We start from the raw sequence: 19,256 nt of genomic DNA on the forward strand, positions 1-19,256 counted from the left end.
TCTACTCGTTCTGTCCCTCTGATGCTCACATAGACACCTAAATACTCTTCTATTGTTGCATCCCCCCTCTACAGGTACATTACTTCCAGCACATTGTGGAGAGAACAGGGGAAGGGGGGGAACACATTTCTTTATCAGCCAAAACAACAAGGTAAAGTTAATTGAGGGCTGGAAGAAATGCTTTGGATAGAAAGTTCCTGTATAATTGTGACTGTGGCTATAATAGAAGCACAAAGTGGCACTCTTGGCACATGGAAGGTAAACCTGCACTAGGATTAAGACTTTTAACATGGGTTTTCATAATCAGTCCTGGGCACATATTCTAAGAGGCCACTCTATTCTGATGAGCACGGACAAAACACTAAAGTCTAGCCAAACTCTATTTGGGAAGCATTGGTGAGCAGCGAGGCTTGGATTTAGGAAGGTGTGATAGTGGTGAAAGGTTCAGTAAGCACACACAGGGCACTCTTAATAATACATGTTAGGGTAAATATATAAAAAAAAGTTTTTTTAGGACTTATCAACTCTGATCAATGAAAAACCTCAGGTAATTAACACACTAAAACATTCACTACTATTTATACACATTGACCTTAATGTGCACTGTACTAACACTTAACATTTAAATACGGTTAGAGAAGTTTTTCAAGATACTAAGGGTAGAAAAGTAAGTGTATAAAGAAATAGAACCATGTAAGTAATCAATACTTTGAGTACTAAAATGCTGTGTTTAAAGCGAGTTAGCAAACACCATACCATTAAAGGTACTAACCTTAAGTGTGACTGTTTAGCTAAAAAACAGTCACACTTAGTCAGAGGTCCCAATAAAATGTCTTTTCAGGAGAATAGGAGTCTCTTTAAGTAGTTGAACAAGCGTTGGCTAGAGCCAACAAAATTTGTAATTTTTCCAAAGTTTTGTGAAACCAAGAGGACATTCTTTAACAGACCGTCTCCCAAGCCCATCCACCTAAGGGGCAACCAATGCAAAGATACCCGCCCAGAACACCACTGTTCAAGACTAGGCAAGGGAGAGATAAGGCTAGGACTTTATGTGCATGTAACTCGATGGAGCCACAACAGGTAGTTTACTCACACCGTGCGCTCACATTCACTGAGGGACCAGCGTAGACGTTCTTGAAATTGCTGAGCTTTCTAGATTGGTGCCTTGGTTCCATTGAAGGAAGTCCAGGGGCCTTGGGCGCAGAAGTCACTTCATGTGTCAGGTTTTGGGTCCGGCTTGTTTGCAGTTGCAGGCTCAGTTGGACCAATTTTGGACACTAGACAGCAGGACACTCTGGACACACCGACTACTGGACCACTACTCCATTGACAACCTCCGAGGACTCTCAGTATGTGATGCAGGCAGTGAAGAGCAATGGCCACTTGAAAGAAATGATGGAAGGTGACCGTAGTGGCGGAAATAAAGACCCAGGCCGTACAATGCCCCTCTTCATGGTTGAGAGCTTCAACTTCAGGGAAAAGCCTCTGTTTCCATAATCTGAGGATCTGCCAAGTCCCAAGGCTCAACTCCGGACCATGACGGGTGCAGCAAAATAGCCCAGATCCATCTGGCTAGCCCAATGGTGGTTCCAGGATTATTCCGAGCACTCCCAAAGGATGGATCTTCAAGCAGAGATTGGGACTGGTTGGTCCCTCCGGTCCAAAGCAGTGATGAAGGTCGTCTGGAGAGCTACAGAGAGAAAGGGTGATACTGGGCAAGTGAAGAAAGGACTGCTGGCGATCTTACAAAGAGGAATTGTGTCTTCTGCTGGCTCTTCTGCTTCATAGGGGTCTTCGCGCCCAAGGTGATCTGAGGAATGGCTGCAGGAGTCCCCCTCTTATCGGGAATGCGGGTTGGAGATGCCCGCAGCCCAACAATGGCAAGGATTGGCCCCATTCAGACTTAGTAGGGCTGTCCAATAATAGACTGCCTCTGGCCACTGCATCTGCTCAGCAACAAGCTCACTCTGGCACGAATATGGACTGGGTCCAAACAGACTCAGCCCCCACATCCAGCCACACAAAGAGACTGCCACTTTTCCCGCAAAAGTAGGAACTTTTACCCTGGAAAGTGCTTTCCATGTATGGAAAATCCGGCCACTCCATGGCCGGAAGGTACAAGTAGAAGCTCACCAAATGACAGGCAAATATCTTCTGGCACAGACATTTTAGACTACGTGGTACTCCAATTGACATTAAGTGGCCAAATGTAAAGGTGCACAAGACAATAAAACTGAAAACGCCATAAAAGTATCTGCTGCCACCAGCCCATCCTCGACACATCATGTAAGTAACCAATAAGTTACCACAAAACAAAGTTATGGAGAAAAAATGTGCCTCTACTGCACTTCACTGAAGGTGATGCGTGCAGATAAAAACAAAGAAGAATGTTTACAATGGAAAACAAAATTCTCCTGCACTGATAGCAATAGGGACTGATCAGTGTCCCCAAAACAGACGAACCTAGCAAGGTAAGTGAAGCAAAAAGGCTTCACTTACCTCCAAAGGTTCAAAACAATAGCAAAATGTCTGTGGAGGGAAAGCAGCAAAAAGAAGAACCTTTCCCAACAGCCTTCTTTCCGAAACATTTCTTCCCACAGGAAAAATTGATGTGATTCAGGTCTTGCTGTTGTTAGCTTTGTTAGTAGATATGATTTACTAAACACAAAAAAAAACGGATATCATGGTAAGATTGAATAATTTGTGTCCTACATGTTTCAGAGCAAAAACCATTAATGTGTCTGCAGGCTGTACCTCTTGGCATGAACAATGTTTCCTCATGTTTCTTTGCAGTAAAATGTTCTCTCTCTCTTTTCCCTCTCCTTTTTCTACAGCGGACCACAGACATTAATGAGCAGCTCAAACCCCATGCTGGGATGCAATACAGCCTCCAGTAACTCTGCAGGGATAAATCTGAGTGGTATGTTGCCATCAGGCGGTCTTGTGTCCACTGGACTGCCAACAACCATGCAGTCTGCTTCTCAGGCCAGTTAATATGTCTGAAATAATGATCCGCAAAGCAGTTGACAAAAGTGATTTAATTAATACAAGTGTGTCCCGCATGCTACTGGAATAGCTGGGAGTGTGAATACTGTAATTGTATAGCAACTATTTTTCAAGAATAATCACTTGACTACTTGTATGTAAAACGTGAAAAGTAACGAGAAGTCTACAAGCAATCAATTCAATAACAGTGGCAGGAGATGAACTTTCAAGCAGAAAAACAGCCTTCTCATAGAATTATTGTCTGAAAAACATGGAAAACCGTTATGAAAGGGAATCAGTAACGCTTTTGTAGAGGAAATGTTTTATGCCTGCATTGGCGTAGCACAAACTTTGGGGCACCCCTGCGAGCCATGCTGAGGCCCCCCAGCCAGCTCGGCAAAAAATCACAGGTCACGCCACACTATGGGCCGGCATACACTACCATGCTTGCGCAATACACAAAATCATGCTGCTGCAGGGGCATGCCGCACACTCACAAGGAGAAAGATATAAATATGTGTTTTAATGCATTATACAACAAACTTTCTGAGAAAAATCATCTAAAAAGCTAGAGCGTTTGCAATTGTTTCGTAGGGTAACACCAATCCAAAAATCCAGTACATGTAAGTCACCAACAGTGCACAGGAACATTCATGCTTTACTTAATGTAATGCTTTGCTATTAAAAATGGCATGCCACAATGAAAACATGTCCAACTGGCTGCACAGTGTAGACACGTAGTAACATATTACAGTAAAACATGCCATGCCACATTAAGACATACCTAGACTGGTTGCACCAAAATGCCAGTCGAAGCAATAACACTTACAATGGTTATTTTATCACAGATGCCCAGAAAAATATACAATGCCACAGTAAGAAACGGCTAGACTGGCAGCACCCAAATGCCAATCTAGCCAGGTAATTACACTTAGCAGGACTGCTTTATCTGAGATGCCCAGTTAAAAACGATAAGTTAAGCCTAAGTAAGATATGACTAGATTGGCTGCCCCAAAATGCCTGTCTAGCCACTAATAACACATATCATGCCTACATAGCCAGGCCATGGATGACCATTATGTTTTGGCGCCTAAACCCCCTCAACCCCACACCCGACACATCCCCTCTCCCTCGCATCCCCTCATGCAACCCACAAAATCAGCTAATCTGCCCAGAGTTACCTCCACGTCCCTCTTTCTCGTCCCAGTGCTTAAGTATGAGGCATCTTACCTCATAGATAAGTTTTGGAATGAGGAAGAGTGGGGCTAGGAGTAATGAAGATTACAGGTACCTAAACCAAGCATTAGTAGTAGTAGTCATTTACATTGCGCCTTTTCCCATTTGTATGGCCTCAACACGCTTGTGTTGGGAACGCCCTCAGGTACCGAAGTCCAGATATGGGAACATTCTCAGAAAAGTCTTAGTGAGTGTGTGCATTTGGCCATGTTTTGTAGTTAGGTGGGCTGGCTAAGCTCCAGTAAACAACCCTTGATAGGCATGTGGGTGGGTGCTGGGGGACGTCACAACAGTGCACTTGTGCAGGAGATTCGATATGTGACCAGCTAGAACGAATATTATCGTAGGTTGTCACTGTATTCTAGTGGCAGAGGTGTTGAGGCAAGTCTGGTGTAAGGAGGTTTACCCGCTGTGTGTCCAGCTAGACTGAATTTTTCATAGTCGTAGCTATATTCTAAAGTGTTTGGATGGATAGCCGTGCCTGCGGCAGATGTCCACTGAAGTGGTGCGTTTATACGTAACTTGAGCTCTGTTAGGCAAGATTGTGGGCAGTACCCCTTGGGAGACTACACTAACCTTGTCCTCCTGGCAATAAATAACCCAACCTATGGTATAAGTCTGTGCTACACAGGTTGGTAGTGTGGCTGAGCAGCCAGGCTTATCTCAAGAAGGGTCAATGTGAGCAGTAGGGTTTTTACACAGGGATTCACAATGACAAGTATTCAAATAAACTCTTACCCTCAAGGTTTCTTGCTTAAACAATTATTAATGTATTCAACAGTCAGTTATATAAGCCTTCTTCAGAAGGGAGCAAAACATGTAAGACTTAAAATATACTTCCAAACACACTGTGTTTCTCTAAATCAGATGATACCCATTGGGGAGGGCACACAGACACTTCCTACACACTCAGGTGACTTAAATAGGTAGGACACTGTGGACATTGATTTCTCACTGCAAGGCATACATTAGTTTTCTAAAATTGATTAGCAGAATTGGCTAATTAAAATATTCTTGATTAGCAAACTAACCCATTTGATTAGCAATGTTGTACTACTATTTTTAAGGTCACCAGAAGTAATTTGTACCCAAGACATAAAATGAGCATCAATAGAGCATTTTTGTGTACCGCTGGAGTAAAACGTTAGTGAGAGGAGTTAGGTCTGGCAATTTCTTTAAAATGCCACTAAACCTGGAGGTCAAGTAACTTAGTTTACCTACTGAAACTAAGAGAAATGCACTCGACCCATGGCAATGGATGACAAAAAATGTAAATGTGCTTTTGGTGAGTGCCAACACAAACCCACTTTATGTTGGCACATTGCTGCCACCCAGAGGCCAGCAATGCACAGTGAAGATTACTGCTAACAAAGTACATTTTACAAAAAAGTTTAAAACATCCCTCCATAATATAATATCTACTTGACTATGTGAGTGGGCCAGTAGACTTTGGGAGCCCTGGATGACTGCCTGTAAAATGTAAAAGTTAGCTGCATAAATGGACTCAAATAAAGAGGTATGATACAAAGGCTCTGAAAACAGTTTTGACAGCTATCTCCTGCAGGTGCTAATATAAATTGCAATCATAATCCTAGAGCAAAGCGACCTCTGGAGGGTAACTAACAGTGTATGGTATTGCAGTAATTCTATAGATATACAGACTGAATGCAGCTATTGATCACTACTTTGCGTAAACATCTAGTTAGCTTTGTGTATTTATTATGTAAGAGTAAAACTGCAAGAGACTAAGCAGAGAAGACTGTGTAGCAGGCAGAGAAGTGGGCAAATTAGGTGAAATATTGTAGTTAACTGCCATCGATCTCACGTTCATTTTAGTTGGTATAAAGCAAAAGGGTGATAAGATAGAATGTCAACGAGTATGGGGTCAGCTCATGGGTTGAGCACCAGTTGCACAGAGGTATCCAAACAGCAGGTTACAGAACTAGGTTTGCCATCAAAAGCATTTGGCTGTGTTATGTACATTTTCAAAAGTATTCACTTGTCTATGTGATGCATCGTCCCCAACAAAATGAAATATAGTTAACTGAGATTTAGATGCACTAACCGAAACTTTAATTTAAAGCATGGAGGCAATGCAGTTTTGTACAGTAGCAATACTGTAATTATGCATTATGTAACAATTACATTTTCAGGAATGGAATTGCATGAATCTGCGTTGACCACAAGGCCTTCTGGGAACTAGGGTCTCTATACCTTCAACTCTCTCTTCGTAAATATCTTCCTTCTCTAGCTCTTGGCTCATCCTCCTCCAACTCCCTCAGGGTCAGTCGCTTCTCCAAGCAACAAGTTGGTGGTAGATCCCTTTCTTTGGCTGGGGCATCCCTCTGAAACAGCCTCCCTGCCTCTCTGAAACTTGAGGAGAACCATCTCCGGTTCTGGAAGCACCTCAAGACCTTCCTCTTTGCTCCTGCGTTCTCTCCCCTGCTGAACTTCTGGCTGAAACTGAAACTGCGCTGGTCACCTGGCTTCCCTTTGATCCTGGGCACAGGTCCCCTCCCCGCCAGTTGCACTCCTTCACTGCCCCCCTGGCAAACCTTACACTCGGGGCCGTTTTCAGAATCCCTACAGTCCCCTATCAGCACTTGACACTTGATGTCTGCACTAACTCTTGCACTTGCCACCAGCTGGCCGTACTTTTTATTTATTTGTTTTTATTATATTTACTGTTGATCCTGTGTACCGCACTGCCCCCTCCTCTTCCCCCACACTTTTCCATTCCCCCCTTAAATGCACGCGCAACCTCAATGTCACCTGGCCTAGCAAGATCGTTGTTTCGGTCTTCCCTCTGTTCCCCCTCCCTTGCCTCGTCACGCCTTGAATCACGTGTGTATAGGCGCATTATAAATGCCATATCTTATTATCGTATCATGAATGTCTTTTAAAAAAATAAAAAAGTTAACACATACTTGTCTTTGCCAGACATGATATAGTTAGCTTAATAAAAGTATCCTGGTTACTTTCTGGTATACAATTATTTGAAAGAGAAAAAAAACAATCTTTACCTAGCACTTCCACAGAGGCCTTTGGCACTGAAGAGTGGATGTGGAGTACTGCTCCACTATCGCTCCTTTAGCCCCTCTAAACCTGCAGTGAATAGAGGGTGGAGAGGGCTGGAGAGCAAGAGAGAAATGCAGGGTGAGCTGTGCTTTTAATGAACAGGGTAACTTAAATAACAGCTTTGCTATACAAGTGTCAATTTAATTAGCAAACCTACAGCATTGCATAGCAAATTGCTATGCAACACTGCTTATTTTATGCCTTGCACTGTTACATTTAGAGCAATACTGAGTTGGGTACAAAGGTTAACAAATAATTAATAAACTGGTAAGTACTCTTTGAACCCTCCAATGCAAAGTAAATTAACCCTTTCCTGGGGGAAAGGTAAAAGCACAAAGTCAGAGGTAAGAAGAATCTCTCGGGGAGCCAGGATAGCTGGGTATCTTCTTGCAGGGAAGTAAAAGTCGTGCACAATGTTTTTAGAAATGTTTGTAGAAATGGAATCATTGAAGGGCCACAAGGTTTGTGAGGGGCAAAGCTGCAAGTAACTCTGCAAGGGTAACCAAGACAAGTCTCAACTGAGAACAAGTAAGGCTACACCACAAGTGGTAAGTCCTCTTAACTTTACAGTACCTTTGGTTAGAAGAAATTGTTCCAGCTGGCTTCTGTTCCTGTGTAGCTCTGCAGATCCTGTTGTTCCTGGGCCTCAGTCGTGGGGACAAGAGGGAGGATGTCTGGGGACTCCTGCACTACAATTTGAAGGTCGGTGGCAGCAATGGGCAAACTTTAATTCAGCTGCACTTTGCGGTTTCAGCTACTCGCGTCTATAGCAAATAGCACCACCACAGTCTCTCGTATACCACTCTGGACTTTCCTTGCATCTGGGGTCCTGCACTCTGTTGAGGTGGCTCAGGCTTGGTCAGGCCTGCTTCAAGGGAATCTGGAGAATCACCCTCGAGCTCGGGTCTGACTTAAAAGCGATGCACTCAATCTGGTGTTCCTCTCCCTGGCACTACGTTCCTGCAGCAGCAATGGAAGTACAGCCAGCTCCGGGAGGATGTCCAGACGAGTTCACTTTGGGGTTGATTGGTCCCACCAACCCAAGGGAAGAAGTCATCCTTGTGGGGCTTCCTTGGTCGAGGCGTCGTCTTTGGATTCCTTTGTCCAGTGATCGACTCTCGCTTCCAACTAAAAAGCCTCGCCTTTAATGCAGGTTTCTCCCATTCATTTGCAGCCTAGCTGTCAATCACACAGCAGGGTGGCTGTCCTCCAAGGACAGCCAGCCGGCCGATCACCTTTGGGTACATTTCTGTAACCAAGGGGATTAAGCACAGGGAGTTTCGGGCACCTCCCTCACTTCCTGCCCCTGCCAAACACGCTGGAGCCAGAGGCGGGCTTCACCAGTGAATCCTGCCAAAGACAAAACGAACAAAGGGACCAAACCTGGTTTGTCGCGCAGAGTAAATCTCAAGAAGGACTTTTCCAGAAATGGTGAAAAAAGAAGACCGGGGCCATTTTGACAAAATGGGCACCCATGGGTGTCTTGATGCAACTGCAGCCTGCGGTAAAAACACACAATGGTAGTAAAAAGTAAATCCCTGGCACCAGCCATTAATTGTAGAAAGGGCAACATAAAAATGTTACATGAGAAACTAGACAAAGGGGATACTAAGTAACCCCTCCAGCACCCTATTGTAAGATAGTGGGCCTCATTACGACTCAGGCGGTAAGGGTTTTACGGCGGCGTAAACGGCGCCGACCCTTACCGTCTGAGTACGAGGTCCCTTAGCGCCATGGCGGATTTAACACCTGCTTTTAGCAGGTGTTAAAATCCATGGCGCTAAGGGACCATGGAGTTAATTACGCCACCGTAATTTACGGTGGCATAATTAACGCCTTCCCCACTCCCATTATGCCCTATGGGGCAAAAATGGGAATGGGGAAGGGTAAATGGGGATTGGGGACTTACCGCCCCGCCAACCTCGGAATGGGGCGGTAAGTCCGCCAACCACCATGGCGTAAACATAGTTTACGCCATGGTGGTAAAGTCACGGCCCAGGCGGTAACTTACCGCCTGGGTCGTAATGAGGCCCCGTGTGTGTTGGGTCTAGAAAGTTAGAAATGTAAGTAAAGTCAATTTCACTTCACTGTTCTTGGAAACAGTAGTTTAGCCAAGAGAAGGTATTTAAACCTTTGGGAAATCTGAGAGACTTCCCTGTGTCACTACACTGAAGGTGCTGTGGGACGTGATGCAAAGATGCCTATGGAGTTTGCCAGACTCCAAAGTCAAAAGAAACAGAGTCTAAATCACAGAAAAATACATGAGAGAGTGGGAAAAGGGTCTCGCTCTCTCCAGGTTAGAAATCAAAAGTCCAGCAAAAAGAGCTCGGGGCTATAATGTAGAGGGGAATTAGCACAATTCTGAGAATTCTCCCTGACACTCGTCCCCCCCAGACAAAGGGACAGGAGGATTTAATTAACTCCTGGATGAATCTCCTTACCCCAGTCGGTCATAAGCATTTTGGTGATTACACCCTGACCTGTGTTCTATGGTGAAATCATACGCCGAGGCTTATTGGCCATCTTAACAATTTAGGATTCTCCCCCTTCATCTGCATTAAACATCTCAAGGGTTGGTGGTCTGTTTGAATTGCAAAAGTAGATCCATACAAGTATGGTCTAAACTTCTTCAAAGACCACACAATTGCAAAACATTCTCTTTCAATTGTTGCCCTCCTTGTTTCACAGTCCTTCAGTTTCCTACTGATGAAGCAAATGGGGTGTTCCCTGCCTTGCTCATCCAGCTGACTCACAACTGCACCTATCCGTGTATTGCAAGTGCAGTTTGTACAATAAAGGATTCGTTGTAGCCAGAAGCTCTCAAGACTGAAGCTTGGCAAAGGGCTTTCTTAAGTCCTTCAAATGCCTTTGTGCACTCCTCATTCCACCTGACCTTCTTGGGGAATTTGGGTGAGGAGATCACATTCAAGGGAGAAGCTATGGTCCCATAGTTCTCAATGAAGTTCCTACAGTAACCAGGGAGACCTAAAAAGGCTCGCACTTGAGTTTGAGTAGTAGGGGTGGCCCAGTCTTGTACAGGTTGTGCATTGCTAGGCAATGGCCTTATTTCACCTCCTCCTACCTCATGTACAAGGTAGACCACTTTACTCTGACCAATTTGACATTTGCTTGCCTTTATGGTCAGATGGGTCTGCTCAAGAGCCTGCAATACATATGCTAGGTGGTCAATAAGCTCTTCCCAAGTGGGGTTGAACACTGCAATGGCATACAAGTATGCAATGCAGAAGTCCTCCATCCCATTCAGAACATTATTTACCATCCTTTGGCATGTAGCCGGTGCATTCTTTAGCCAAAAGGCATGACCTTAAATTGGTAGTCGCCTCCTTGTGTGGAAATGCAGTTTTCTCCTTGGCGTGGTCTGTCCGAGCTATTTGCCAATAGCATGAGGTTAGGTAAAATGTACTGAGGTACTTGGCTGAACCATGTTTATCCACCAGTTCATCTGTCCTAGGTAAAGGATGGGCATCTGCCTTGGTCACTGCATTAAGAGCCCTAGAGTACACACAAAATCTCAACTCCTTGGATCCTGCCTTTGATACTAGCACAACTGGACTAGCCCATGGACTGGTAGATGGCTCTATTACCCTAAAATCAAGCATCTTCTTGACCTCCTCCTTTATGTGGGTCCTTACATGTCCAGACATTCTGTAACCCCTGTGTTTGACAGGGAGACAGTCACCAGTGAGGATATCATGCTGGCCCCAAGGGTTCAAGCCTGGTGTCATTGAAAACAGGGAGGCAAACTGATTTAACAGAGCTTTGCACTCCTCCTGTTGTTTGACTCAGATCACAAGAGAGATTAACTCCTATTTTTTCATCTAAAGGATGTCACCTGAGAAGGTCAGGTAGACGTTTACTCTACTCCTCCTCTTGATCAGATGCTAAGAGCAAAGCTCCCAGTTCTGGTCTGGATACATATGCCTTTAGGTGGTTGATGTGAAAGACCCTGAGGGCCTCCTTAGGATTGCCCAAGTCCGCCAAATAATTGACCTCTCCAAGTTTGCCCACAACCAAGGGTCCACTCCATTTGTCCTGTAAGGACCTCTGCCTTGTAGGTACCATAACTAGAACTAGACAACAAAACCAACAAAGGTTGAGTTCCACTAAATATGTTGTGCTGCTAGACTCCCAATATTTCAAAAGAACTGTCGATAGAATGACAAATTGTGATCCAACAAGAATAGAAACACGCAAATGATTGTCCAATGTATCTTGTATTCAAAATGCTTTTCATCAGCCAGAATGATTTGCTGACACGTATTTCGACCTTCTACGGTCTTTCTCAAGGCAAAAAATCTGGATTCCATACACAAAACAATACAATCAAACCACCAATAATCCAAAAACATTTTTGTCATCAAAATATCCACAAAAAAACATACATTTGAATTGTGACATATACATGCATGTGGATTCCAGTGGATGAATACATGGGATAACAAAAACCACATTCAAAAATAATGTCAAAATATGAATACATACATTACCAAGGTCACCATACCATAATCGTCATACATGTTCCAGGACCATGTCATCATGAAATAAACAGTAAGATCAAAGCAAAGAAAAGGAAAGCAAATAGGGCAGAGGCCAAATTAGCCTCATTATTAAACAGGGTAGATCAATCAATATTATACAACGGACCATTCTACAGTCCCTGACATTTGCAAACCCCATATTGCTAACTCACCCAACTATACACCATAGGCCTATATTAACAATATGCCCTACTAGGCTTGGTCAAGAAATGTGCTGCCTATACACTAAAGCCACGAACTGGCTGTGCCCAGACAGAGTGCCTGCTCGCAAACCAAAAGTAATATTACTACTGGCGTGCCCTGATAACACTAAGTGCGCCTCAATCCACCACCACACATCCTATGTGTAGCCCAATATGCTCGAGCAGCCGCTTGGTCAAAAAATATATGTTACCTAATTAAAGTCCTACTGGTACTGCTGCTATGGTGAAAATTGTATTGGAAATTAATCCAAAAGTCGTCTCCAAAGAACCTGTGTAAACAGCATAAAAAATGCAAATTATAAAAGAGTGAAAAATCCCTGAACCAAAACGGTTTGTATGCCCCAGCACCTTGTAATCTGCAGCCAATAACACCCTGGTGTAATTTACCTGAGAGTGAAGGCTGTTCAGCCAAACAACTAAATAGGAATGCGTCGGGTCACTGCAGAGCTCCAACGTGTATCATGAAGCAATAATCTGCATCTAAATAATACGAAGACCACGCACTTGAAGTCAGTGCAGAACCATTTTGCTACAAACGCGAGCGTTTATATACACCCTCCACAATAAGCAAGTCTAAACAATCTTACCTCAATCAAGAAACTGCCGTCTCCTGCACCAACTAAAGCGTCCACATCGCTACTCGGATGCTGCTAGGTACCATGTCATCCGAGTAAAGCACCTCACTAGTGAAAAAATATACGTGATTCGTCATGTGTGCCTTGGCGCTCACGTGACTCAAGCAACCAATCGCAGAATGTACTATCAATAGAACTCCTTATCCGTGCCGTGTTAAGTGAGTTAATTTGCATGTTATAGTCAGCTCACATAGATAGTATGCATGGTCTGATGACCGCATGCTGAATTAAATTAAAAAGGTGTGAAGTTCAATAAAGGCTAATACTAGATCCATACCCCCAATAAAGGGCTAGAACTAGCTGGTCTTGAGTAAACTCAACCATGTTGGCCTTCTGGTCATGCCAATGTTTAACCAGAGCCTGACCTGCTTTCAAGTTATCAGAAGCTTCTGTCATCATGTGTGTCATTCTCCTTCGGAGACCTAACACATAGTCAGTGACTCTCACTGGCTTGTAGGAAGGAACACTCTCCAACCCTTCCTTGATTAGGGCCACTGGACCTCTAACCGGATGACCATAGAGGAGCTCAAAGGGGCTGAAGCCAACCCCTTCCTGAGGGACTTCTCTATAAGCAAAGCGAAAACATGATAGTAGAAGGTCCCACTTTCTTCTTAGGGGTTCTTCTAAAGAACCTATCATGCTCTTCATAGTTCTATTAAACCTCTCCACCAACCCATTGGTTGGGTGATGGTAGGCGGTTGAGAACTTGTAGGTCACGCCACAGTTTTTCCACATGGCTTGCATGTAGTGGGACATAAAATTGGTCCCCCTGTCAGAGATAACCTCCTTAGGAAAAACAACCCTTTTAAAAATACCAAGGAGGGCCTTAGCCATGGCCTTGGCAGTAACAGTCCTCATAGTTATGGCTTCAGGGTACCTGATAGCATGGTCTACCACAACCAATATAAATCGGTTGCCTGAAGATGTGAGAGAGTCCAGGAGACCAACAATGTCAAGCCCTACCCTTTCAAAAGGAACTCCCACCACTGGGAGAGGCACCAAAGGTGCCATGTTCTTGGCTCCACTCTTGCCAGTTGTCTGACAAGTGTGACAGCTTCTACAGAATGTATCTACATCAGACCCCATCTTGGGTCAGAAGAAATATAGAGAAATCCTTTCCTTGGTCTTCTTAAAACTTAAGTGACCAGCCAAAGGAATCTCATGGGCTAACTGTAGAAACTGGGGTCTCACCTCCTGATGCACTACGAGTCTTCTGTAGTCCCTTGGGGTAGACTCTATAGGCTCACTGTAAAGGAGGCCATCCTCCCAGTACAGCCCATGCTTCCCTGGCTCTTGCCTTTCCAGCTGGGAAGCTGCCTGTTGGTGAAGTCCTTCAAGAGTAGGACACTCTTTGACCTCTGCTGAAGTCTGCCCTACAGGGTTCACCTTCTGCAAGCAAAGTCTGCAGCTCAGGGTGGTCTTTAGGATCCAGATCTCCCACAGAGGGAAGGGCTTCTTCTAGCTCTGTTTCACCAGTAGCTGGTAAACCATCCTCTGGTTGGCCCTCCCAATCAGCCTCAGCTGGTGGAGGGGTCACAGGTGTGACCTTGGACTGTCCTCTCTGGGATGTCCTTGTCCTATGTACAGGTGTGATACCTTTCTTGTTTCCTGAGACCTTGGTTTCCCCTTTTCTCTTTTTCTTGTCCTGGAATTAGAAGGGTGTCCTTCTTGTGGACTGGGAGTTATAGGCACTTCTGTAACTGACCACTAAGAGTCCTCTAAAGTTGCCTCTCTGGTCAGTCTAACCTGTTCCTGCTTCTTTTTACTGGGAGGCCTGGGGGTGCTTGATACAACTCCAAAAGCTTTTAAGTAATTCCCCAACGAGACTCTCCCAGGCACCTCATTTTGTACACTGACTGGTATTCTTACAGTCATGCTTTTGCGCTGGATGAGAGCTGGTAGTATTGGAACCATCTAGACAGGGCCTCCAGCAAGCTTAGTGGGGTCTTTGGGTGCCTTGGCAACATCCTCAGGTTTGAAAAGGTTTCATCCACCACTGTAATGCTGGCCCCAGTCTCTAATGGCAGGGTTTCCCTGACCATTCACAAGTACACTGTCCTTGTAATATTCTTTGGTGTTATCAGGAATAGATTTATACACATTTACATTATGCTGTTCCTACAGCCCCAGGGACACTTAAGAAACACTGGCTGAGACTCCAATGGGGTCCTCGGCCAATAGATGAAAGTTTCCACTTGTCATATGAACTTCTCCCTCAGGGATGAAGGCTAAGGGAGGCAGTGTGTACCCCTGAATGTTTACTCTTGCATCTGGGATCCCCTTTCACATGGTCAGTTGACCCACAAGCATAACATTTACCAAATGTTTTCTGGAATGGGGGCTTCTGCTGACCTCCCTCAGGATTAGCACCAGAGGCTTCACTAGACTGATTTGGTTTCCCCTATGGCTTACCCTTTTTATGTTTGTGTCCCTCTTTTCGGTTGGTGGATTTAGAATTATCTTTGTCATCTTGTGCTGCTTCCCCTCATCCTTTTTATGAGTGGCCCCATAATCCTTGTGAGTGGCCTTATTGGCAACCCACAAGTCAGCAGCCTTTACTAGCTACTTAGGATCAATCTCTTTGGAGTCAGCCAAGTGCTGTCTCAGCTCAGGAGAGCAGGCATCAAAAATTGATTCCAACAAAAACAGATTTCTCATTCCTTCAAAGGAGTTCACTCTGTAACCCTTAACCCATCTATCTAAGTTTTTCAAATATTCACGCACCCAGGTAGCCCAAGGGGTACGATCAGTCTTTTTGAGGGTCCTAAACCTCTTAAGGTATTGGGAAGGAGTTTTGCCAAATCTGGCCATCAAACCCAGCTTTACATTCTCCAGTCTTTCAAGTTCACCCACCTCCATTACAGCATCGGTTGCAACCTGGGGGAGCCTAGACAAAAGCCAAGGAATCAACTGATTCCCTTGGAGACCCTGAATCCCATTATTGTATTCAAAATCACCCAACCAATCCAAACTATCAAGTTTTACATCATATATACTCGCTGCTTCTTTGGGCAGGTGAGGCCTCTTGGGACTGGAAGACCTAGAGGACTCTGGGAGGGAAACATATTCAAGAGACAATCTTTTCATTTCAAGAGCATTTCCAATCCCCTGAGTTTGATGTCCTGGTGTTTGGCTTCAGCTTGAGCTTGCAACCTTTTAAATTCCAATTCAGGTCTCATTTTCTCAAGAGACACATATTCTGGATTTAGTGATGAACCTTGTGGGGTCCCAGTGGACATAAGTTGAGTTAAAGAGGGGCTCCTATCCTGGGACTCCTCTCCCTCCTCTGACTCTTCTAAGACATTAGAGTTAGACTCTGAATTATCATTCTCATTATCAATTTCCACATTTCCCGTGTTAGTAGGTGGGACAGGCCTACTAACCAAACTTTGGTGATTCAACAACTTTGCAATCAATTCATTTTTCTTTCCTTTAACAGGGAGATTCCTGCTTTTACATATTCCTTTCAGTTCTTCTACTGTTAAAATGATCACGGCTTCCTGACTAAAGTTATCCATATTTGGCATGTTGCAATTGCTGTTCTAGTGGAGCTTAGCCTTGTGAAGGTTTTAGTTGAAGAAAATCAAAGCAAATACTCAATGTAACAACTCTACAATAGATCCTCACCGCCTGCCACCGGTATTGGGCAACCTTGTGGGCAGTAGTCTTTGGGAGACTACACCAACCTTGTACTCCTGGCAATAGGTAACCCACCCTTTGGTATAAGTCTGTACTACACGGGCTGGTAGGGTGGCTGAGCAGCCAGGCTTATCTCAAGAGGGGTCAATGTGAGCAGTAGGGTTTTTACACAGAGATTCACAATGACAAGATTCAAATAAACTCTTACACTCAAGGTTTCTTGTTTAAACAATTACTAATGTATTTAACTGTCAGTTATATAAGCCTTCTTCAGAAGGGAGAAAAACATGTAACACTTAACATATACTTCCAAACACACTCTGTTTCTCTAAATCAGACGATACCCATTGGGAATGGCACACACACTTCCTACACCCTCAGGTGACTTAAATAGCTAGTGCACTGTGGATATTGATTTATCTCTGTTACATTTAGTGCAATACTGAGTTTGGTACAAAGGTTAGATAGGACACAAAGGTTACCAAATAATTAATAAACTGGTAAGTACTCTTTGAACCCTCCAATGCAAAGTAAATTAACCCTTTCCTCAGGGAAAGGTAAAAGCACAAAGTCAGAAGCAAGAAGAGTCTCTCAGGGAGCCAGGACAGTCAATGTTAGTTGAGCAAAGTCTAGGGGAGCTGGAGATCTTCTTGCAGGTAAGTAAAAGTTGTGCACAGTGTTGTTAGAAATGTTTGTAGAAATGGAATCCCTGAAGGGCCACACGCTGGGAGGCTTGTGAGGGGCAAAGCTGCAAGCAACTCTGCAAGGGTAACCAAGACAAGTCTCAACTGAGAACAAGTAAGGCTACACCACAAGAGGTAAGTCCTCTTATCTTTACAGTACCTTTGGTTAGAAGAAATGGTTCCAGCTGGCTTCTGTTCCTGTGTAGCTCTGCAGATCCTGTTGTTCCTGGGCCTCAGTCGTGGGGACAAGAGGGAGGACGTCTGGGGACTCCTGTACTACAATTTGAAGGTTGGCGGCAGGAATGGGCAAACTTCAATTCAGCAGCACTTTGCGGTTTCAGCTCCTCGCGTCTATAGCAAATAGCACCACTACAGTATCTCTCATACCACTCTGGACTTTCCTTGCATCTGGGGTCCAGCACTCTGTTGAGGTGGCTCAGGCTTGGTCAGTCCTGCTTCAAGGGAGTCCGAAGGATCTTCCTGGAGCTCGAGTCCGACTTAAAAGCAATGCACTCAATCTGGTGTTCCTCTCCCTTGCACTTCGGTTCCTGCAGCATTAATAGAAGTACAGCCAACTCCGAGTGGATGTCCAGACGAGTACACTTTGGGGTTGATTGGTCCCACCAACCCAAGGGGAGAAGTCGTCCTTGCAGGGCTTCTCTAGTCGAGGCAAATTCTGAGCTTCAGCACAGCAGCAGGGCTTCACCGGGCAAACCAAAAGTGCAGCAGTTCCAGCAGGCGTCTCTTCCAAGTTCTTCTTTGGATTCCTTCGTCCAGTGGCCAACTCTGCCTTCCAAGCGAAAAACGTTGCCTTCTATCCAGGTTTCTCCCATTCATTCGCAGCCTAGATGTCAATCACACAGCAGGATGGCTGTCCTCCAAGGGCAGCCAGCTGGCCAATCACCTGTGGGTGCATTCCTGTAACCAGGGGGATTATGCACAGTGTTTTGGGCACCTCCCTCACTTTCTGCCCCTGGCAGACATGCTGGAGCCAGAGGCAGGCTTCACCAGTGAATCCCGCCAAAGACAAAATGAACAAAGAGACAAGACCTGGTTTGGCGCCCAAAGTAAATCTCATTGTGGACCTTTCCACCAAGAAATGGCGAAAAAAGACCACCGACCCATTTTGACAAAATGGGCACCCATGGGTGTCTTGCTGCAACTGCAGCCTACGGTAAAAACACACATTGGTAGTTAAAAGTAAACCACTGCCACCAGCCATTAATTGTAGAAAGGGTAACATAAAAATGTTAGATGAGAAACTAAACAAAGGGGATACTAAGTAACGCCTTCAGCACCCTATTGTAAGATAGTGTGTGCTGGGTCTAGAAAGTTACAAATGTAAGTAAAGTCAATTTCACTTCACTGCTCTTGGAAACAGTAGTTTATCCAAGAGAAGGTATTTAAACCTTTGGGAAATCTGAAAGACTTCCCTGTACCACTGCACTGAAGGTGCTGCATGACACAATGTAAATATGATGCCTATGGAGTTTGTCACACTCCATACTTACAAAGAAACACAGAGTTCCAATCACATTAAAATACATGAGAGAGTGGGGAGAAAATGGTCTCACTCTCTCCAGGTTAAAAAAATTAAAAGTCCTAAAATCCAGCAAAGTTGCAGGGGTTCTCTAAGGTAGAGCGAAATTAGCACATTTTTGAGAATTCTCCCTAACACAGAGGAAGGCAAAACCACTTTCTGGGACCAGGAATGCTCCACTCCATCTTACGTCCTGGCCCCTGTGAGGTGTGTTGCCCTTCCTGCACTGTGCACTCCCTGCTTCCCCTTTTTTCCGTTTATTTTTCCTGCTGTTTGCATCCTTCTGCCTTTCTGTTTTTACAGCCTCTTCTATACCTGGCTCTCACATGCAACCTCTCCCCTGCCCTTTTCCCCTCTTCTTATTTCTTTTCTTATCTGCTGTTTGCATCCTTCTGCCTTTCCTTTTTCTACGGCCTCTGCCATACCTGGCTCTCATATGCGACCTCTCCCCTGCCCTCTTGCCCAGCCCAACCCTCCTCCCTTACCCCTGATTGACCTTTCTTTCGGAGGAAGGCAAAACCAACTTCTGGGACCAGAACTGCTCCACTGCATCTTGTCCCCCAGAGCGCTGTGATTGGACCTGCAGCCAAATTTAGTCCCAAAACCCTGTCTAAAAATGTCTATCTGAGGAAGGGAGGGAAGCGATAGATGCACCAATCACTATATTTGAGGTTCAAGCAGCTATTAATCAACTTAAT

General features: G+C 44.7%; 1 protein-coding gene across 9 annotated transcripts in view; it reads left to right on the forward strand.

Annotated features, from left to right (window-relative positions):
- The window catches only part of SUPT20H (SPT20 homolog, SAGA complex component), a 759,353-nt gene that overhangs the window by 625,538 nt on the left and 114,559 nt on the right, over positions 1-19,256 (forward strand). For all 9 annotated transcript variants that reach the window (XM_069640776.1, XM_069640779.1, XM_069640782.1 and 6 more), the window contains one exon: positions 2,835-2,920. In XM_069640776.1, coding sequence (XP_069496877.1) covers positions 2,835-2,920 — 86 coding nt within the window. The remainder of the gene's footprint in view (positions 1-2,834; positions 2,921-19,256) is intronic.

This window comes from Ambystoma mexicanum, chromosome 7q (assembly GCF_040938575.1).
Source record: "Ambystoma mexicanum isolate Mex_15411 chromosome 7q, UKY_AmexF1_1, whole genome shotgun sequence".
Lineage (NCBI taxonomy): Eukaryota > Metazoa > Chordata > Amphibia > Caudata > Ambystomatidae > Ambystoma > Ambystoma mexicanum.